A 23,257-nucleotide genomic window follows, 5' to 3' on the forward strand; every position below is an offset into this window, starting at 1 on the left:
TTTTATCAGCATTCTGTGACCCAATATACTACATTTGGAGGTTTAATTTTGTTACTTGTTAAAGCTTGACTAGGGTAAAATGTATCATGATTCAATAGTAAAGGTGCTAAAGAATAGATTGATTTAATTTCGTATCTAAGAAAAGAAAACAAAGGTTAAAATCTGTTTGCATGAACTTGCATGGGTCTCCCAGAAACAATTTCTAATTTTTCTACTTTTATTTGAAGATAGAAAATAAATAGACTTTAATTCTCCCTTCTACTAAGAAAAAAAAAAGTTACATTCTAGCGACCTGAGAGGCAGATTCTGCTCATCTAGCAAAAAGTAATAAAATATTTTGCCAACTATTATAATCATTCACTGCACTTCCTTCTTTCTCTGAATATGAGTAGAAAGTATGATATTCACTTTCATTTTCACTTGGTATCAGTGAATTGCAAGAGCCATGGCTGGTAAGTGGGGTGTTTTAAGTTCATACCAGAGGGTGTTTGGAGGATCATTATTGAGCTTTTTTTGTTGGTGGGATTAGGATTCAGGGTAGCAAGAAACAGATGGGATGGGGTGATTTTAAAGTTTTAAAATTTTTTTGAAGTTTTTACTTTGTAAAGTTTAAATTCTACTTACACTATTTTTATATTGGGAGATGAGAATAAGAATCTAGGAGCTAGCTTTCAGTTTCAAGCTTCTTAAAACATAATTAATGGAAAAATATGGTTTTATGTTGATTCTTTATGCTTTTCCCCCCTGTAGTTTCCTTCTAAACAAAATTTATTTCTTCCTTTTTTGAACTTTCTTTTGATGCTTTCCAAGAGTATGACTAAGTCACAGCAACTATTTCCCTGTAGCTTTATAGATATATTTTATAACAGAGCCAGAATGGATAGTGGAGATCATTTTGTCTCAAACTCTTGATTGAGAGAACAGCCTTAGTTGAATGAAGTTAGCTAAAATCATCTAGAAATAACTGACAGTATCAGAAAGTAGTCTGGGTTTTCTCACTCCTTGTTTGGTTTTCCTTTTCCTGAGAAAAATGACTTTTTTTTTTCTAATTTGGAAAGACAGAAGAAAGAAAAAAAAAGAAAAATGAAAAAAAGAAAAGAAAAGAAAAGAAAAAGAAATGAAGGAAGATAGGCAATTAAATGTTATCCAAGGTGCCTTCTTGTTGTAAAATGCATGCATCTCTCATTGTATCTCCATAAATTCAATGTTTTATTGTCTTTTCCACAGAACAAAAGCAAAATTTTTATCCTCTGAAGATTGTGAAATATTTTGTCAGTACATTTGTTGATGGTGTTATTAATGACCTGATGGAGAAGAATGTTTTGAGTCCAAATGAAATAAAGAATTTGGGAAAAGAATTTGCTACCATTATGAACCAGGGTGAAGATCTGATTGGTATAGTGGATCATATATTTCAAGGAAGTAAAATTATTATGAAGAAAATGTTGCTTCTCCCGTTAGAAGAAATTTCAAGTAAGTTTCATTGACTAGCCGGAAAAGATAAATAACCATGCTTTTACTCTCTCAATCAGGGATTCTAAAACATTTTTATTTGATGAACAACTTTGGCAGTATAAACTTTTTTTAAAGCAATATATTAAGTAATGAAATACTAAATATCAGTTACATATATGTAATATTGTCCTCATCCATATTCATGGATCCCAGGTTAAAAATCCCTGTTCTAAATTGTATATATAAAAACAATCAAAAATAAACAAGCAAAAAACCTTAGAAAAAATCGAGTCTTTGTCTCCATCCAGTCAGCATGGGTAATGTGGGTTAATTCCATTCTGGAGACTCTTCAAATCAATGTCTGGAAGGGCTTGCTTGTTTCAAAATCTGTTCTCTGGCCAATTAGCAAATAAATCTTCCTAAAATATAGGTCAAACCAGATCACTTCCCATTCTCCCATTCAATAAACTCCAAAGGTTCTCTGTCAAATACAAATCTTGTCTTTGGCTTTTAAAGTCCTTCATAACCTTTCATCTTCTTTCATTTCCTTTTTTTTTCTAACTTTATTCCACTCCATGCATTCTGTTTTAGTAACACTGGTTAGTTTGCTGTATCTCTCACATGGAATATGCCATCTTCTATTTTGAATATTTTCTCTGAGCATCTCCCATGCTTAAAATGTTTTCTCTCAGTCTCCTAAATTCTCTGGATTCCTTAAAGGCTCAAGCAAAAGTCTTATGTACAAGTTGCCTTTTCCTATTCTTCCTTAATTTTATTATTGTTACAGAAGGAAATGAGAAACTACTCTAGAATATTGGCTAAGGGAAACTCCTAAAATGTGTTTACAGAATGTCAGACATGACTGAAAAGAAAATACAATAATAAAGGTCCTCTTTAATTTTAGTGCCTTAGATCTGAGACAATTCACAATTTATTTTAAATATATCATACTACCCCAATTAGACTGTAAAGTGCTTGATGGAAAAGATTGTCTTTTGCCTTTCTTGTATTCCCAGTTCAACATAATAGTTGACATATAGTTTGTATGTAACAAATGATACTTTACTAACTACTTCAGCAGTAGAATTCCCATTTTCACTGCCTATCCCGCATGTTTGCAATCTTCTCCCTCCTGTCTTTCTTCAAGTCCCAGATAAATTTCCCATCTTTTATGAAAAGCCTTTCCTGATTCACTCTCAAGAACAGACCCTTCTCTCAGTTGATTTCCTCCAATATTTCCTGCCTATATTTTATTTCTCCAAAATTCTTTTCATATTTTTGTGTGTCATTAGATTGTGAATTCCTTGAGAGAAGAGAAATTTTTGCATTTCTTTGTATCTCCATGTGCTTAGAACAGCCTAGACACATTGCAAACACTTAATAAATATTTATTTACCCATTGTTGCATACAATGCTTTAAGCAGTCCCAAGGCTTTACAGTACTTTTAGATCTATAAAGAGAAATTTCTAGTAATTCAAATTTAAATTACATCTTTATGTCAAAACTTCTATTCTCATATTCATGCACTCTATTTGGAACACTTAGGATCACTAGATTTATCATAGATTCTAAAAGGACTCAGTCTAAAGATATTAGTCCAGTATCAGAAGCTTTTATTGATCATGCATTTTTCTACTGTAGCTACAAGCCCTCTAAAGTTAACTTTAGATCAATAGCTTTAGAGAGGAGGAAAAACTTATAATAGTTATAATACTCATTATTCAGCACAATTTCACTATAACTCAGCCCTAGTGATAAAGATTTTTGACGTCAGCCAGCTATTGGGACCTGAGTTAGAGATGGGAGACATTGTGATGAATGAGAAAGTAATATTTTCTTTGCATTTTTCTAAGTTGTGCCTATTTTTCTAGTTTCTTTGAATTCTTTTTTTTTGTTTGCTTGTTTGTTTTGTATGTTTTAAAAATTTATTTTATTTTTAAAAAAGAATAAGAAAAAATAAAAATAAAAAAGGAATACAAAACAAAATAAAATAAAAAAGAACATTGTCATGTGCCAGAAGAATATTAGGAAGGATTCAAAAATATATAACAACAAATTCTTAGTTCAAGAAAGTGTGTAGTGGAAGAAATTATTTTCATGAGTGTACATTTTTTTTCTTTACTACCTGGTAAATTGTTCTTTTGTTCTCTCTTCACCTTTTTTTTTTTTTTTTTTTTTTTTACTTTATTCTCTTTTCTCCCTTTCATCCCCCTCAAAGGGATATATTTATGTATGCATATATATATATGTATATATACACACATATATATATATATACATATATATATGTATGTATACACACACACACACACACACACACACACACACACACATACCCTGCCCCTCCACACATACATATACATATGCATATGTTCTCTATGCCTGTTGACTCTTTGCTTTGATTCTGCTCCTTAACTTTCATTGCTTTACTTAACCTCCCTCCTCACCCATGGATCCCTCCCTTTTTTTTTTTCCCTAACCCTTTTCTTCCCTGTACACCCATTCCTCCCCCCTTATTTTTTTTGGAGGGTACTATGCTTTTTGTGATGTATATGTAGTGTTGCCTATTTAACTCATTCCTGAAATTTTAAAAATATGAGCCATCCTCCTTCCTCTAATGCCTGTGTCTATTCTTCCTCTGCATCTCATTTCCATAATATAATTACTATTTTTACCTTAACTGTGCCCTAGTCTTTGCATTTGAGCTGCTATATGGTTGATGTCAATTTTAAACTTATGGTATACATTTCCCATATAAAAAGAACAAACAATTTGTCCATGTTGAATTGATTGAAATTGAACTTTGATATTGAATCAAATATCTTAAATTTTCTATAAGTTTGGGTTTGGTTGATAGAAAGTCCTAAAAATTTGCAAGTTCGTTGAATGTTCACTTTTTTATCCAATAATTTTGCTGGATATGACATTTTTGGCCATAGACCTAGTTATTTTGATAGTCAGTAGATATGATTACAGAACCTGCAATTTTTATTGTAGCTCCTGCTTAGTCCTGTACTATTCTAATTGTAACTCCAGTATATTTGATTTTTTTTTTTTTGCAAAACTTTCTTTTTGATCTGGAAAATATGGATTTTTTTTGGTGACAGGTACCATTTATGCTGTGAACAGGGCCCTTCCTTCATTATTCAAAATGGGATATATTCCTCCACTTGGGTTCCCAAATTATCCTGCTGCTATTTGAGAAAAAAAAATATATTTTCATCTACTTTTATATTTCATTCCAGTCTAAAAAAAATGCTTCCTTTTTCACTAACCAAGAATATCCTCACATCCAATATGAGCTTAGATTGCAAAAATCTCTATGGATTCCAAGTCAATAACAAGTTCAAGGAGAGTAGTTAATTTATAGTGTTGTTTAAGAAAATATTGGTACAAAGGGAATAATATTCTTCAGAGGAATTTGAAACACTCATTTTCTTTCATTCATTCTCCTTTAGGAAATCAAAGTGAAAACAAAGGTTTGGTTCCTTCCCACCAGTCAAAGACAACGGACCATATTTTATCAGGTAACAATATCTTAAAATAAGAGTCGTGCAACATGGCAGAGATACCATGATACTTCCAGGATTACAAAATGAACCTAAGGGTACTAAGCAGAATTATCCTTAAAGAAGTAGTAAGAAATGATAGAAAAAGTCCTGAAATAGAGTTCAGAACATATGCATCTGAATAATTTCTTCCTCTTCCTACTCTTTGTATTTGTGTAAATAATTTAAAACAACTTATAAAAGAGAACAAATGATTTTGATACTGCCATCTCTCTCACACTCATTTAGCAGATCAAGTAGGATATTGGAAAGGTAATTACTTTGGAAAGTAGGAAAGATTGCATAAATACATTGTTTTACTATTACTCTAGGTGGCTCCATATATGGAACTCTGGGCTTACAGTTAGAAAGACATGTTCAAATCCAACTGCAGACCCTTACTAGCTATGTGAAATGAGGCAAGTCACTGAACTCTTTACTTCAGTTCTTCATTTATAAAATTCCATTATCTTTTTATCATTCCAGTCTTTGCCAAGAAAACTGCAAATAGGCTCATAAAGAATTGGACTCAGCTGAAATGACTGAACAATAATAGTTCAAAGATATTGAGTTCCCTTTCCACAAACACAGGAAAGAGTTTGGGGAAAGATGGTGGAAGTACTTTCCAGATATCACCTAAGAAAAACTACTTCCATCTTGAATAGGGCAATAGCACAGAGGCTGAGAGGTATTCTTTTCTCTGTGTCTTTATCTATAGTCCTAGAATTATTCTTTTTTTCCCCAATTATTTCAAGTTTGTGCTACAGAAAGTCCTATTCTAATGACAATTTAAGATTTAGCATTTGTAAGTGACTTTAGGTCACTTCAGTCCAATTCTTTTCACTTGAAGACTGAGACAGATTAAGAAAATGATATATATAAGATAGCCTATGCCATCAGAAAAAAAATAAATAAATCCCTACCTATAACTTATACTGTATTCTCCTAAAAATATTTTTTTCCATTCTGCTGGAATGATTTTATTTTTATCTAGAAAGATATTAGATTCAACATTTCTTGCTTCAAAAATCAAATCAAATTAATATTTTTTGCTTTTCCAGTCCTTCAGAACATATGTGATTCTCAAGAATCCTTCCAAAGTTTCCAAAAGAGACTCAGAAGCACCATCCTTAATTTCTTTAAGAAGCTTGGTATGTCATTTTTTGGTTTAAATAATTCAAATTATTGAGATCATGAAGTTTCTGTTATAATCTCTCCTTGATTTTTTTTGGGGGGGAAGCACTTCATGTTGTATATTTCCATTTTTTTTGCTCAGTTTAAAAATTGATCTATTTAGAAAAGAAAGCAAAACCAAAATAATCTCTGTTAGAATTTTACTGTCCCCTAATTTCATGATCCCGTCTTCCCTCAGAAGTCCTAGTCTTTTTTATTCTGCCTTAATTTAAAAAATAAAATGAATTTAAAAAACCCTCTTTTTTGATCCTGGCCTTTTTTTCTTAAGTCTCTACTCATTTTGTGATTTGATATTCTTAACATTATTCTTTGACTGAGTGAACAATGTTTGAATTCTGCAGGAAAGATGACAAGTAGCCACGTATGGTTAGAGCAGAATTTTTCTGATAAAGAAGCATTTGAAAAGTAAGACTAAAATATTGAAAAGAGATCAGATTTTGGGTAGCCATGAAAAAAAAATAAGGAGTTTTGATTTTGTGTAAGAAATAAATTACAATTAAACAAGAGAGTGGGATGATCAAAATCTGTCTTTGTAAGACTAAGCTGGAAGTAAGGCTTAACATAAGTTGCAGTCAGAATCAGAGTTGCCAATTAGGACATTATTGAAGTATCAGATGGTAACAACCTACACCAGAATAACAATAGAGAAAGTTCACAAGAGGGATGAATTTGAAGAACATTGCCAAGATTGATTGATTCAAAATAAATTTGTAATTTTCATAGGATACAGAAGGAAACATTATGTAAGCACCAGAAGGGCACTAAAGCTTAGGGCCTAAGGGACTTAGGAATTGGAAATTCAGAAGAAGAAATATATGATGATTTAGAACTCAGATTTTTAAATGCTTCCCCCCCAAAAAAACCAAAACCAAAAACAAAAAAACCAAAAAACTTGCATTACTTTGCTCAACTGTCTTTTTAACTGATTTTCCTTCCCAAAATGACAGTGGATAAGTGTATAGAGCCAGGAAGAAGTTCTAAGTATAAAAAAAATTAGTCTTCATTAGATGTTGTTCTTCCTTCTAGATAATAACGCAATGAAGGCTCCTGTAGTACCAAACCAGGTCAAACTTTGCAGACTAGATTTCTACCATGGACTGAAAGAAGCAAAGGAGGGAGAGGTACATTCATAAGTGAAAAAAAATATATATGACTTTTTGATATCTTTATACAAAACTTTTGATAATTCTAAATAAAAATGTTTTTTAAAAGAATTTCTAGAAAGAAATATAGGGTGGGAATTAGAAAGAGTCCAGAAGCAGAGTATGGGAAGACCAATTAATAAATTGAACAGAGAAGAGGTGAGGAGTGGTTGAACAAAGGGAGTGGATTTCAGGAGAGGAAAGAGTAATATTAAATATTCTGCAGCTATTAAGCACAGTTGTTGATGTCTGCCTAGTAGGGTTTATGGTAGTCAATTCTATAAAGACAACAGAATCCTTGGGATACGATGAGGTCTCCAAGAGTTAGAAAGAATTAAAGGTCAGAACAAAGATGTGGGGAAAACCTATGTTTAGAGGCTGGGTGATAAATGAGAATCTATTCAGTGAAAACAAAGAAAAAAAAATAGCCGCCCTAGTAAATAAAGAAAACTAAGGTAGTATTAAATTGAAGATAGGTATTGGAGTATATTCAAAGTTAAAAAACAGGACAAAAGAAAGGAAGTACTTCAACAATCTGAACAAAAACATGAAAATTATAAAACAAAAGTTATGATCAAAGAACAACTAAAAGTCCAAAATTTTCATCATTTGGCATATGTAGTAGAAAAATAAGAGTAAGATATAACATTTTATATTTTAAATATTTGAAGACAATTGCCAAAGACAACTAGTTTTAACCGTTTTGAGCATTAAATTAATACCTTCATCTATGCTATGGACTAGTAGAGAAGGATATGATCAGTTAACTCTCTTTATATTTCTTTCAGATATATCCAATAATGGAAAAGGGAAAAAACCGTGTACGTCTAGCCCTCATTATCTGTAATATTATATTTGACTACCTTGATGAACGACATGGGGCTCACCTTGACATTTGGGGAATATGGAAACTACTTGTAAACCTTGGATATGATGTGGTTGTTAAAACAGGCGTTACAGCTCAGGTATAGGCTATATTTTTTTTTTCCATGTAAGACCTAGATCTATCTCTCTGGCTATACTAGCAGTCAGAATCTCATGGGCCAGGGACTTTGTCATCAGATTACTAATATTTAAGTCCATCCAATGAAATCTCATAGCATTACTTAGACAAACTCCAAAACAGTGATTTGGTGGGCCTTCTATTTATAGGAATAACTTATTGAGATGCTATTTTCTTTCTAGTATTGACTTTAACTGCTTCTAAAGATGCAATCTTCATTTTGCTCCCTACATATTTATCTTTCTTTTGAGAATCTTATTATAGCAATGCAAATTTTCCTATCCACTATCTTCATTTATTTCTCCAGATTTTTTCAGGATTTGTAATAATTTGAATGCCCAATTTATCTCTGGTGAAGGTTCTTACTCATTAATTTTTGAATGTTTTCTCAGGAAATGGAGTCAGTGTTGAAGGAATTTGCTGATCGCCCAGAACATTGGTCCTCAGATAGCACCTTCTTAGTGTTCATGTCTCACGGAGTCTTGAATGGCATCTGTGGAAAAACACATAAAAAGCAACAACCAGATCTACTATATACAGATACTATCTTCCAAATTTTCAATGATGGCAACTGCCCTAGTCTAAAAGGTAAACCCAAAGTCATCATCATCCAAGCATGCCGAGGGGGTAAGTGTTTATTTACATATTATTCTAAATATGTTCAGACACTAAACTAGAAATCCAAAGTTATAGCACACATTTCCCAGAACAAATGTATCAGGTATCATGTTCTTTCTAATCCCTAGAGAAATTACAGTAAACAATAATTCCACATATTATCACATAAAAGCATCATTGAGTGGAGAGCATTATGTAAACTGGTCGGTTCTAATGGGCATATAATATACTATACCATAAAGCTATATTTCAAATAGAATTCAGTACTTTATTTATTCTATACCAGTAGATTCATTTTAGTTTAGATTTATAAGGCTCTAAATTTATTCCCACTTTGTTAAAAAAAAAATAGGGACAAAGATAAACAGGCTTTATCGTTATATGCGTGCTCATGAATAACTCTGGATAATAACTGTGGTAGCACTGATGGGAGGAGAGGAATAACTAATCGATCACTTTGTTTTTAGAGAATCTTGGAATCACATATGTGATGGATATGTCAGAGACTTCGGCAAACACACCTAGACAAGCCTTGCAAGATTACTCAAGCCTAGAACAGAAGCAAATGGAGAAAGATTTCATTTTATTTTGTTCTACGACACCACGTAAGTGACTTCCAAGAAGATAATTTTCAACTTCTTCATTATTTCCTAGACACTGCCCATTTTCCTTTATTGTCTTGTTGGATAATCTGTGTCTTAGATGGTCTAGAGAGGAGCATATAGAGATACCTTGGAATGCATTAATATGTCAAAAATAAAAGTAGATATTTTGCATCTTATTTTTGTTTGCAATTTAAGTAACAATGTTAATTTTTAAAAGTACACTTTAGTTTTAGTTCCTTTCATCTGATGAATAAAATTGGATATCCATTTCACTTGAAAATAAATAAATTACAGTCTGTGTGTGTATATATAAATACACAGTTAGTAAATGTTTGGGGTAGTATAGAATATTTAAGGAGGTATTGGATCTCCAATGTGAGAGGTTTTTTTTTCAAGGCTGTTTTTTCACCTTTGTTATCTACCTGTCACTCAACTATCACCCATGGCTCCAAGAAGCTCTAGCTTGTACAGTGGATAAATCTCATTCAAATTATCTTGATAGATGGATTAAATCAGGTTGAAACTAACCCAGAAGCCTCAGAAACTTCAGTGAGTTACAGGAGTAAAGGCTTTCTCTGGCAGAATGGGAAGATAAGAACAATTTGCTCCAAGGGTGATGAAAGTATCTGAAGCAGGCATTGTAGAATGTGTAGAGCTTGGTTGGACACTAGAGATTCCACAATCACCTAGTCAATCCTAGGCCTTCTCTAGTCATCTTGACTTTTGTCTTGCCACTGGATTTTGATGAATCTGGAAGAGAATTCTTTGATTCTGTGTCACTTAAGTCCAATTCACAAGCAAATAAGAATATTTTTCATAATGTCAGTGCTTTACTTCAGTAATGAAGGACAAACAACAGCAGCAGCAGCAATAATTAGAACAACAATATTGTGATTATATAATTATAAGAATTTTGTCCCGTTAATGATATCTAGTGAATTCTCGCCTTCCCCCATAATAGGACTAGAGATAGATTCAAATTAAAGGCATTGCAAGAATTCTGTGGCTCTTCTCAGAGCACAGGTCCATGGCATCTGCTGATCTATCTTCACAATGATCATGTGCAGGCAGTAAATCTAGCCAACTAGGTGAACCTGCATTACCTGTCTTGAATCCCATGGGTTCTTTGGCCAGTACTAACATCTAGAATTGGATGAGAGGGAAAAGTCTCACAAGACTCACAATAGACTCTCTGTCTATTTCTTTTAGACAATTATAATGAACTCAGCTTCTTTGGGAGGAAGTCTTATGATAGTCTAACTCTAATCAAACTTCCATGTTAGCAGCTCCATGAGATCTATTAATCAATGAATCAATCACATAGTAAAATATCATTTGTTGATTTCCTGATCTTTTTCTATGTATAGAGAGAAGGAAATAGAGGAGCAGGGTCCTATCCTATTCTACATGCTAGTTATCTATAGAAATTGTTGGAGTAGATTTTTTTTTCTAAATTTGTTGATCTTTGTTCAAAAGTTAAGTATATCTTTTATCACCTATTTAACTTTGCAGAAATCATTTAATCTATTTGGCCTATTTTCTACATCTAAAAAATTAGGAGGATGAGCTAAATGACTTCTAATGTGCTTTTTGTCTCTGAAACTTATGATGCTACAATTTTGTGGTAAACTGGAAAGATTTTAAGTTTCGGAATCAGAAAATCTAGGTTCAAATATCTTTTTTTTTTTTTGCTTATCTATATAACTTCAAGTAAAATAGTGAACTTCCCTGGACCTCATTTTCTACATATGTAAAATAAAGGCTTTGTATGTGATTATATCTATGGTCCATTCTCAGTATAGATTTATGTTGTTCTAGCAAATTAAATTCAGAACATATTTAAGTCAATAGAACAAGGGGTGAAATTAGATTAAGTCTAAGTATATATGAACAGAATGCAATCATCTTTAGGTCCTTTTTACTTTCTGGATGCATTGACCTACATTCTGTTATGACCATTGTTGACTTTTAATTGACTTTAGGCTATCTTTGGCAAAACTAGACCACTTAAGTTACAGTACTGATATATTCATTAAGAGTGTTGAGGGATATGGGGTATAGCTAATAAAATATTTTAAACAAAACATTTTGAAATGGACTTGAGTAATCAATCATTACACATGCATAGCTCCTTGGAATTTTATGCTTTAAAAACTCTTTGTCTGTTTTTATCCTTCTTTAGTATTCCTCCTTTTTTATTCTCTGTCATCTATTAGAATGCAGTGTTACAGTTCTCTTGCTTCCCATTTCCTGAAGTGATTAGGACCATCCTCCTGTCTCTATCCCAATTTCCTCTACCACACATATACACACACACATACAAACATACTCACACTCACACACACACACACACACACACACACACACACACTCACATTCACACACACACATACACATTTTTTCCTCAACTCCAAATGTTTTGACCTATTTTGGCTTCTTTTTTTAGTTGTAGACTTCTTATATTAATTACAAGGGGTTCAAATGAGGTTAACTCTGGTATACCCTTCAAGGAATCTTGAAGCTTTTTACATTTCAATGGAAGACAACTTTCAGGAGGGGAACTTTTAAAACAACATTTTGCCTAACAGAACCAAATGCTTTTAATAGTTAATGAACAATAACTTAAGTGGGTTTTTGTACTCTGAATATTTGTAGTCAATTGTGTTATGGAAATAATGTGATCTACTTTGGAATATCAAGTGTAACCTGTTCCATTCTAACATCTTCATCAAGAATGTTCTTTTGCTTTTGTATATTATGTTAAAATATATACATATTTAAATTTGTGGGTGTGTAAACAATACATATATGCAAGTACATATTTATATCAATATATGAACATAGGCATATGAGTTAGTATTCAATAATGTTCTCTTGATACTATTGTATGGTAAGGACTGATATGTTTTCCACACTTACTATTTTTCCTTTCTGCAAATACTCTTAAGAATTGCTCTCTCAAAAACCTAAAAATGGAATCCTTTCTGATATAGACCTCTTTTCTGTAACATTTTTCTATTTCCCCTGCTTTCCCAACTTAGTTTTCTTCAATGATAATTCTACATCCATAATAACATCCAGTACTCTAAGATATTAGAGCTGTTCTAGTGATTCCACTGTATTTGTTGTTAAAAATGAGGTTATTTAAAAAAAAAAGATTTCCCAGTCTTTTCCATTTCTTGTTTGTTTGATTCTTTCTTTACACTTTCATCCTTACCAAGTCATAGTGATGACTTTCCTAAGTTGGTTCTCTTGACTACCTTTCTCTTGTGATAGTGTCTTAAAATATTGCACTAATATTACTTAACAATATGGATATTTGCATATGCTTGAGGAATAATATTTTCTCAATTAATATTTGCATTGAATTCTGTAGTATGTTTTTTTTTTCCTTTACTCAACTAATCCAGACAGAAACAATGTTAAATTTTAATTTTCCTGTCTTCTACCAAAGTGAATGTCAAGGTCACAAGCTTTATGAACTTTTTTATTTTCAGATAATGTTTCATGGAGAGTTGATATATTGGGTTCTATCTTCATCAAGGAACTCATTAACTGCTTTCAAAAATATGCTTGGTGCTGTCACCTGGAGGAAGTTTTCCGCAAGGTCAATTTCTTTTTATTTGCCCCATATTAATTCCCATGCTGTTATATAAATTCTCCTCTCTTAATTATACCATTGAGAAGCCCAGTAAGGGAGAGAGAAAATTTTGGATCAAAATTTTCATTCTCAGTTTCTTTCATTCTGAGTTCTAAGATAGTTATTGATTGAGGTTCCATACACATGTAATCAAACAATAATTTATCTCAGTAGCCCCAAGTTCTACTAATGAGAATTACATCAACAATCTGATTTGTTAATTATTACCCCAGAGGAAAACAGGAAAATTTCATAGTAACATATTTATATGTGTCAGCAAATATGTGGAATTTTTTTTGTTTTGCCTGAAATGACCTTTCATTCCTTTTACTAAATCTCTTTCTTAGTTTTTTGATTGTTGAATTCATTTCCTTGTCTAGCATCCAAATGTTATCTCTACTACTACTATGGATATCTTAATGTAATGATTCAACAGTACTCCCTTGTCCCCAGTTTTATTTTCTTCTTTCTTTTTACCAGCAATTTTTTTTTTAATTTTGTTTCCATTATCTCAGTATCATTTTGTCTGCCAGGAAACTGACAATGTAACTCAAGCTAACTACTTTATTAGCTTGACTAAAGACACAACAAAGAGTTTTCCTTGAAAAAAGTTTTCTTATAGAATTTCTTTTTTTTCATTGAAGGTCCAGAAATCATTTGAAATTCCAAAGACTCCTGTCCAGATGCCCACCATAGAAAGGGTGTCCATGTCAAGAGTTTTCTACCTCTTCCCAGGAATATAAAATTAAGTAATAATACTATCAATTATTAATAATTCAGGTAAGTGGTTCCAAGGGGAGAGAGAGTATATATTCTCTATCCAGGTTAGTAATTAGAAGGCCACACTAGACAGAGAAATGGTGGTCAGGACCCACCTGCACTAACCATCTACTATTAATCTAATAAGCTTATATTTTCAATGAGACTGGTGAACTCATTGGCTTTAATTGATGTGGGCCACTACATAACGCTACAGATAAGCATCAGGGTAATATGTCTCCAGAATAATCTTATGATTATGCCTTAAATAGTAAATGACCAATTTTACATATTATGTATCATAGTTATAAAATAGAAGTAAGACCATTTAAGCAAGCTAGTTTTTAACAAATCCACTTAGCAGTGAATGATACTTCTTAATCAGATGATCTCCAGCCACTTTCTTTAACAACTGATTCCTACACTGAAGCACTGGTATTTGAGGTGGTCCTTATTTCTCTTTATCCTAAACCCATGTTTATTTAGGAAAAATATGAGTAAAATTGTAAAGTTATTAAGGCTGTATTGGTCAATTGGTTAACAATAATTTATAAAGTAATTATAAGCTTATTTTAGTGATAACCTTTGAGATACAAAAACATTGGCTCTGAGATCACATTCTAATAAGGGATACAACATGTTAATAACTAAGTAGATATAAGATATATACAGAGTCAATTGAAAGTTATCTCTGAATGGAAGACAGTAGGCACTCAGGAGACTTCAAAAGGCTTTCAGAAGAAAATTAGAATGCAATTGAGACTTGGAGGAAGTTAGAGAACATCTGAGACAAAGCTAAGGATGAAAAGAATTCCACATATAATGGGAATAGTCAGAACAAAAGTGCAGAAATAAGGAGAGTATCAAGTTTCAGTAATATTAAAGAGACAACTGTAGGTGTTTCATAAAGTGTAGATGAGAGTAAAGTATAAGTCTAGAAATTAAGAAAATATCCAAGATATAAAGAGCTTTAATAACAGGAGACTTCATATCTCATGTAAGAAACAATAAGGAACCATCAGATTTTATTAAGAAAAAAAGGAACAGAGTAATACTTTAGAAAATATTTTGGTGGCTCTCTGGGTACTGAAGGGGAGTGAGAAGATACTTGATTCAAGGAGAACAAATAGAAGATTTGGATAAAAAAAATAACAGATGATGATTATGCAGGCTTTGCTGTAGTTTAATTCTGAAAACACACTTTCTTATCACTACTTTCTCTTTCTTTTATTCAGTTGATAATGCGTTTTGTAATCATGAGGAACTATTATTTCCACAACAGCATTTATGGTTGAAGAATTTTTTCAAACCACTGATATCATTATATACTTTAAAGAATGGTCACTTCCTCAAAAATATAAGAATTAAGGCCATACTTTAATGGATAATTTGAGAATTGGTCTAAAGATATGAACAATGTTCTGATAAAGAAACTAAAATCATTTATGATAATATGAAAAAACGCTCTAAATCATTATTGATTAGAGAAATGCCAATTAAGACAATTCTAAGGTGCTACTACCTACCTTAGATTGGCTAAGATGACAGGAAAAGATAATAACAAATATTAGAGGGCATGTGGGAAAACTGGGATACTAATACATTGTTGGTGGAGTTGTGAACTGACCCAATCATTCTGGAGAGCAATTTGGAACTATGCAAAAAGAAATGTCAAACTGTATTTTTTTGATCCAGCACTGTTTTTATTGGATTTGTATCCAAAGAGATAATAAAAAAAGGGAAAAGAGCTACATGCTCAAAAACATTTGTAGAAGCCCTTTTTGTATTTGAAAGAAACTGGAAAGTGAGTAGATGCCCATCAGTTGGTGAATGGCTGCATAAGTTATGGCATATGAATGTTATGGAATATTATTTTTCTATAAGAAACAACAAGCAGGATGATTTCAGAGAGGCTTAGAGAGACTTACATGAAATAATGCTAAGTGAAGTGAATAGAACCAGAAGAACATTGTATATAGCAACAGCAAGATTATAAAATGATCAATTCTGATGGATGTGACTCTTTTCAATAGTGTGATGATTCAGAGCAATCCCAATGGTCTTGTGATGAAGAGAGCCATGTGCACCACTCAGAGAGAGGACTGTGGAAACTGAGTATGGAACACAACATAGTATTTTCACTTTTTTGTTGGTCTTTGCTTGCATTTTGTTTTCTTTCTCATTTTTTTCTTTTTGATCTGATTTTTCCTGGGCAACATGATAATTGTGGAAATATGTACAAAAGAATTGCACAAGCTTAACATATATTAAATTATGTGCTGTCTAGAGGAGGAGGTTGGGAGAAGGGAAGGAAAAATTGGAACACAAGGTTTTGCAAGGATAAATGTTGAAAATGTCTATGTATGTGTTTTGGAAATAAAAAAAAGCAAAAAGGAAAAAAGAATAACCATTTTCATTTCTGCTCTTTTATTTTTCCTTTTCCCCTAAATTGAACTTCTCTGTCTAAGGAGAATCCATTTCCAAATCCTATCATAATTTGTGTGCCTTCCAAGAAATAACTATCACAATTTAAGACCTTACTTGTATTTCTCTTTCTGGTACCTCAAAAATCTTAGGGTTAACAACACAGCTGGTTACATTTGTTAATATGATATGTTTTAATGTTAAATTGCTTTATATGAATATACCGTGTATTATTGCTAGAGATATAACAAGAAACAAAAGACAGTCTTTGCCCATCTGTTCTGAGAGAGTAAAAATGCTGAATTTAAAGTAACAAAATACTCAGAATCTAAAGGAAAATAGTAAGAAAAGTATAGAATTAGAATATTATTAGATATCTGAATATGTTTTAAAGAAGTAGTAAGATATGTAACTAGTATTTGTTATTTTAAATACATATCACAACCAATAATTAACTACCCACCAAGAGATGGATCTTCATTGAAGTAAGTGACTTTCAATAATTTCTATTGAAAAAAAAAAAAAAAAAAGAACAGAACTAAACAGAAAAAGTAATCTATAAATACAACATTCAAGAGAAATATAGAAAAGTAAACAGGAGAAAAAATATTTTATTTAAAGGTTAAATTGTTAACATCCTTAGATGGGAAAATAGTATCTGTGACTAATAACAACTGTATCTATCACTGGATCAGAGGGGCACATCACATGGACTGATGGTGGGGTTTAGAATGATTTCTGATGTGATGATATCAAAGAAAAAGACATTAAGGGGTGGGAAAAGTTCTATATATGTTTACATGAAGTTCACATGAAGAGGTACAGACGACTTATTCCAAACTGGAGATTGATGAGACTATCTGAAGCTTGATTTCATCAATGTTGGCTCTAAGAGGGAATCACTTAATCATTCAGTTAGGTATAGAAATTTATCTAACCCTATAAATAAGTAGGAGGAGAAAAAAAAAGGAAAGGAAGGGGCAGGATGGAAGAGCCAAAAGGAAGGGAATAAAGTAAAGGACAGGAGGAAAACTGATAGGAGATAAGATCATGGGTAGGTTAGGTTTAAATAAAACCTACTAAGGACAGGGTTGAAAGACAGAACAAAAATACATAGAGGGGATAAAATAAGATGAAGGGAAAAAAAAGAGATGATAATCATAACTGTGAATGTGTAGAGGATGAATTCTCCCATAAAACAAAGGTAGCAGAAAGGATTAAAAAAAAGAATCCTCCAACTCTTGTTTGCAAGAAACACATTTGACACAGAGAGACACAGTACAACAAAAGGCTGGAGCAGAATTTATTATTCTTTAGCTGAAGAAAAAAAAAAGGCAGAGGTAGCAATTTTGATCTTAGATAAAGCAAAAGGAAAAATATATAAGGTCCTGGACTAGCTCCCCGGAGGCCTCAAAATCAGCCACCAGGATAAGTAAAAGTCCTTAGACTTTAGGGAAAGAAGTGAAGGGGATGGACAAAACTGCCACAAGCTCTTCACCAACCTACCTTTTCTTCATCCTCCTCCAAAATAAGTCTGGCTCGTCTCACTTTACCATTTAATCCCTCCTAAAAATTATCTGTATACATCAAAAGATCAAGCAAGCAGGAATAGTGAGAAGGACCATTTTTCCAAGCATATGATAATAAAGTTATTGTCCAATTGGTAATTACCCTTAAGTACTTGGTTGTCTTATTCAAGCACATCTTTTAAGACTTTCAGACCTTTACAGAAATAGATCTTATTAAAAAAAGGAAAGAAAATGCATCTTGATAAAGGGTACTTCAAATAATGCAGTAGTAACAATATAAAATGTATATATACCAAATGGTAGAAAAAAATTTCTAGAGAAGATTTTAAGCCAGTTACAGAAAGAAATAGCAAAACTACATTAGTGGAGTCCTCACTTCCTCAACACAAAAATTGACCCTGTAATAGGGCATAAAAACTCATAATTAAATGCAAAAAGGCAGAACTAGTAAATGCTTCCTTTTCAAACCACAATGCAATTACAATTATATTAAATAAAGGAGCAGAAACATATAGACTAACAACCAATTGAAGATTAAATTGTCTAAATCTAAAAAATGAGAGGATCAAACAAATGACAGAAACAATCCATAATTTCTTCCAAAAGAATGACAAAAATGAGAGAAAATGCCAAACCTATGGGATGCAGTCAAAGCAGTTCTTTGGGAAATTTTTATATCTCTAAATAGCTATAAGAATAAAATAGAGAAAGAGGAGATCAATCAATTGGGAATGCAACCAAAAATTCTAGAAAAAGACAAATTAAAAACCCTTAATTAAATATCAAATTAGATATTCTGAAACTCAAATGAGAAATTAATAAAATGAAAACTAATAAAACTATTAAATTAATAAATAAAACTCAGACTTGGTTTTATTAAAAATCCCAACAAAGTGGATATATAAACAAAATAAATAAACCTTTAGTTAATTTCATTAGAAAAAGACTAGGAAGGGGCAACTAGGTGGCACAGTGGATAAAGCACCAGCCCTGAATTCAGGAGGACCCAAGTTCAAATCTAGACTCAGACACTTAAGACTTCCTAGCTATGTGACCCTGAGCAAGTCACTTAAACCCAGCCTCAAAAAAAAAAAAAAAAAAAAGACTAGGAAATAATCAAACCAGCAGCATCAAAAAATGAAAAGGTGAATTTACTACCAATGAGAAAGAAATTAAAGCAATAAATAGGAGCTATTTTGCCCAACTATATGACATCAAATCTGTCCATTTCACTGAAATGGCTGAATATTTACAAAAGTATAGGTTGTCCACATTAATCGAATAGGAAATAAATTACTTAAATAGTCCAATTTTTTATTATTTTTTTTATTGACAGAATATATGCCTGGGTAATTTTTTACAACATTATAGCTTGAACTTGCTTCTGTTCTGACTTTTCCCTTCTCTCCCTCTATCCCCTTCCCTAGATGGCAAGCAGTCTTATACATGTTAATTATGTTATAGTATATCCTAGATGCAATATATGTGTGCAGAACAGAACAGTTCTCTTGTTGCACAGGTAGAATTGGATTCAGAAGGTAAAAATAACCTGGGAAGAAAAACAAAAAATGCAAACAGTTTACACTCATTTCCCAGTGTTCTTCTCTGGTTGTAGCTGATTCTGTCCATCATTGATCAACTGGAATTGAATTAGATCTTCTCTTTGTTGAAGATACCCATTTCAATCAGAATGCATCTTCATACAGTATTGTTGTTGAAGTGTATAATGATCTCCTGGTTCTGCTCATTTCACTCAGCATGAGTTCATGTAAGTCTCTCCAAGCCTCTCTGTATTCATCCTGCTGATCATTTCTTACAGAACAATAATATTCCATAACATTCACATACCATAATTTACCCAACCATTCTCCAATTGATGGACATCCATTCATTTTCCAGTTTCTAGCCACTATGAAAGAGCTGCCACAAACATTTTGGTACATACAGGTCCCTTTCCCTTCTTTAGTATTTTTTGGGGGGATATAAGCCCAGTAGTAGCACTGCTGGATCAAAGGGTATATACAGTTTGATAACTTTTTGGGCATAATTCCAGATTGGTCTCCAGAATGGTTGGATTCATTCATAACTCCACCAGCAATGCATCAATGTCCTATTACATCAACATCCCCTCCAACATTCATCATTATTTTTTCCTGTCATCTTAGCCAATCTGACAGGTGTATAGTACTATCTCAGAGTGGCATTTCTCTAATCAATAGTGATTTGGAACACTCTTTCATATAAGTGGAAATAGTTTCAATTTTATCATCTGAGAACTGTCTGTTCATATCCTTTGAAATACTCAAATTTTAAAAAGTAAATTGAATGTTATTAGTGAACTCCCTAAAAAAATTTCCAGTGCCATATGGATCCACAAGTGACTTCTACCCAATATTTAAAGAATGTTAATTCCAGTACTATGCAAACTATTGGAAAAAATAGGTAAAGAAGGAATCCTGCCAAATTCCTTCTATGACAAAAATGTGGAACCTAAACCAGGAAAACACAAAATAGAGACAGAAAATTAAAGACCAATCTCCCTAATGAATATTGATGCAAAAAATTAAGTAAAATGTTAGAAAAACTATTACAACAACTTATCAACAGCATAATGCACTATGACCAAGTGGCATTAATACCAGGAATGCATGGCTGTTTCAATATTGAGAAAACTGTCACCATAACAAAACCAACACAAATAATATGATCATCTGTATAAATGCAGAAAAACCTTTTGAAAAAATACAGCACAAAATACAGTTCTTATTAAGAAAAAACACTGGAGTGCATAGGGATAGAGGGAACTTCCTTTAAAACAATAAACAATATGTATCTAAAATGAACAGTAAGTATTATTTTTAATGGAGAGAAGCTCAACATGTTCTTAGTAAGATCAGGTGTGAAACAAGGATGCCCATTATCAACAATACTGTTCAAAATTGTACTAGAAATATTGGCTTTAGAAGAAAATACAAAGGAATTGAAGTTAGAATAGGCAATGAGGAAATAAAACTATCTTTTTTTTTTTTTTTTTTTTTTTTGCTGTGGCAGTTGGGGTTAAGTGACTTGCCCAGGGTCACACAGCTAGGAAGTGTTAAGTGTCTGAGACCACATTTGAACTCGGGTCCTCCTGAATTCAAGGCTGGTGCTCTATCCACTGCGCCACCTAGCTGCCCCAAAACTATCCTTCTTTGCAGATGATATGATGATATATTTAGAGAATCCTAGAAAACCATCCCCAAACCTACTGGAAACAATTCACAACTTTAACAAAGTTGCAGGATATAAAATAAGCTCACATAAATCATCAGCATTTCTATGTATTACTATCAAAACCTATTAGCAGATAGAAAGAGAAATAGAACAAACTATTAATCAACTTTCTAGGCAAAAAGTCCTATCAAATTCTTTTTATGGCACAGATATGATGCTGATAGCCCAATCAGGTAGGATGAAAACAGAGAAAGAAAATTATAGACCAATCTCCCTAATGAATATTGATGCAAAAATATTAAATAAAATATTAGGAATGAGATTACAGAAAGTCATCCACAGGATAATAATACCCTATGACCAAGTAGGATTTATACCAGGAATTCAGGACTGATTCAATATTAGGAAAATTATAAGCTTAATTGACTATATCAATAATCAAACTAACAAAAATCATATGATTATCTCAATAGATGCAGAAAAAGCATTTGACAAAATCTAACACCCATTCCTATTAAAAATATTAGAGAGTATAGAAATAAATGAACTTTTCCTTAAAATGAGCAGTAACATCTATTTAAAACAAACAGCAAGCATCATATGTAGTGGGAAAAACTAGAACCATTCCCAATAAAATCAGGAATGAAACAAGGTTGTTCACTATCACCATTACTATTCAATATTGTACTAGAAATGTTAGCATTGAAAATAAAAAATGAAATTAGAGTAGGTAATGAGGAAATAAAATTATTACTCTTTGCAGATGATATGATGGTGTACTTAGAGAACCCTACAGAATCAACTAAAAAAATACTAGAAACAATCCACAACTTCAGCAAAGTTGCAAGATACAAAATAAATCCACATACATCACCAAGATTTTTACATATTACCAACAAAATCCAGCAGCAAGAGATACAAAAAAAGAAATTCCATTCAAAATAACTGTTGATAGTATAATATATTTTGAACTCTATCTGCCAAGAGAAAATCAAGAACTATGCAAACACTACAAAACACTTTCCACACAAATAAAGTCAGATTTAATCAGTTGGTCATGATCAAGTGCTCATGGGTAGGTGCAGCAAATATAATAAAAATTATAATAGTACCTAAATTAACCTACTTATTTAGTGCCATACCAATCAAACTTCCAAGAAATTATTTTAAAACCATAGAAAAATAATAATAAAGTTCATCTGTAAGAACTAAAGTTCAAGAATATCAAGGGGAGTAATGAAAAAAACAATACAAAAGATGGTAGCTTAGTAGTACCAAACTTAAAACTACATTATAAAGCACAGTTATCAAAACCATTTTGTATGGGCTAATGAATAGACTGGTAGATCAGTGCAATGGATTAGATACATATGACACAATAATCAAAGCTTATAGTAATCTAATATTTGATAAGCTTCCTTGTAAAGAGCTGAAACTCTGAATTGGTGCATTTGAATCAGATAACAAAGCACTTAAGGCTAATTACCTATTGGACAATGACTCTATTAGCATATGTTTAGAATTGCTCTTCTCTCAGTTAATGCTGGCTCAATATTTGGAGTTAAGAGAATTGTAAGTAAGGATTAGGGGATGGAGTGAGAGAGGTGAGAGAACTTCACTTGTATCAGGAAGAAGAGGAGAAAACTATGGAGATTATGGACTCTAGAATCAAGGAGGGATCCTTGGCAAAACTCCAAGCAGTTCTGTCTCTCTCCTTCACTTCTCCCCCTAAAGACCAAGGACTTTCATTTATCCTGACTCTGGCTCATCCTGAGGCCTCCAGGGAGCTAGTTTAGACTTTATACCCTCTAATTCCAACTTTTGGATAAGCACCCAATTTTTGACAAAAATTGTGGGAGAAACTGGAAAATAATGTCAGAAAATTGGCATAGGCCTATATCTTTCACCCAATAGCAAAATAAGGTCAAAATGGTTAGAGGATTTGAACATAAAGGATGATACCATAAACAAATTAGGAGACCAAGGGATAATTTACCTATTAGACCTTTGGAGAAGGTAGGAATTTATGAGCAAGGAAGAACCAGAGAACATTATGAAAATCAAAATGGACAACTTTGATTACATTAAATTAAAAAAAAAAAAGTTTTGCACAAACAAAACCAACA

At 32.3% G+C, this 23,257-nt stretch overlaps 1 protein-coding gene across 2 annotated transcripts; it reads left to right on the forward strand.

Moving 5' to 3' along the window:
- The first annotated feature begins 412 nt into the window (after nucleotides 1–412).
- Nucleotides 413–16,366, forward strand: LOC141563385 (caspase-12-like). 2 transcript variants are annotated; one of them, XM_074304382.1, is made up of 11 exons: nucleotides 413–452; nucleotides 1,228–1,473; nucleotides 4,915–4,983; nucleotides 6,066–6,155; nucleotides 7,225–7,319; nucleotides 8,129–8,305; nucleotides 8,736–8,970; nucleotides 9,429–9,566; nucleotides 13,064–13,173; nucleotides 13,851–13,986; nucleotides 15,999–16,366. In XM_074304382.1, the coding sequence occupies exons 1-10, from the start codon at nucleotides 446–448 to the stop codon at nucleotides 13,947–13,949; spliced, it is 1,266 nt and encodes a 421-aa protein (XP_074160483.1). In that variant the 5' UTR covers nucleotides 413–445; the 3' UTR covers nucleotides 13,950–13,986; nucleotides 15,999–16,366. The 2 variants fall into 2 exon arrangements, with proteins under 2 accessions (XP_074160483.1, XP_074160484.1); XM_074304383.1 differs by having other exon boundaries at nucleotides 415–452; nucleotides 8,736–8,931.
- Nucleotides 16,367–23,257: the final 6,891 nt, after the last annotated feature.

Source organism: Sminthopsis crassicaudata, chromosome 3, assembly GCF_048593235.1.
Source record: "Sminthopsis crassicaudata isolate SCR6 chromosome 3, ASM4859323v1, whole genome shotgun sequence".
NCBI lineage: Eukaryota > Metazoa > Chordata > Mammalia > Dasyuromorphia > Dasyuridae > Sminthopsis > Sminthopsis crassicaudata.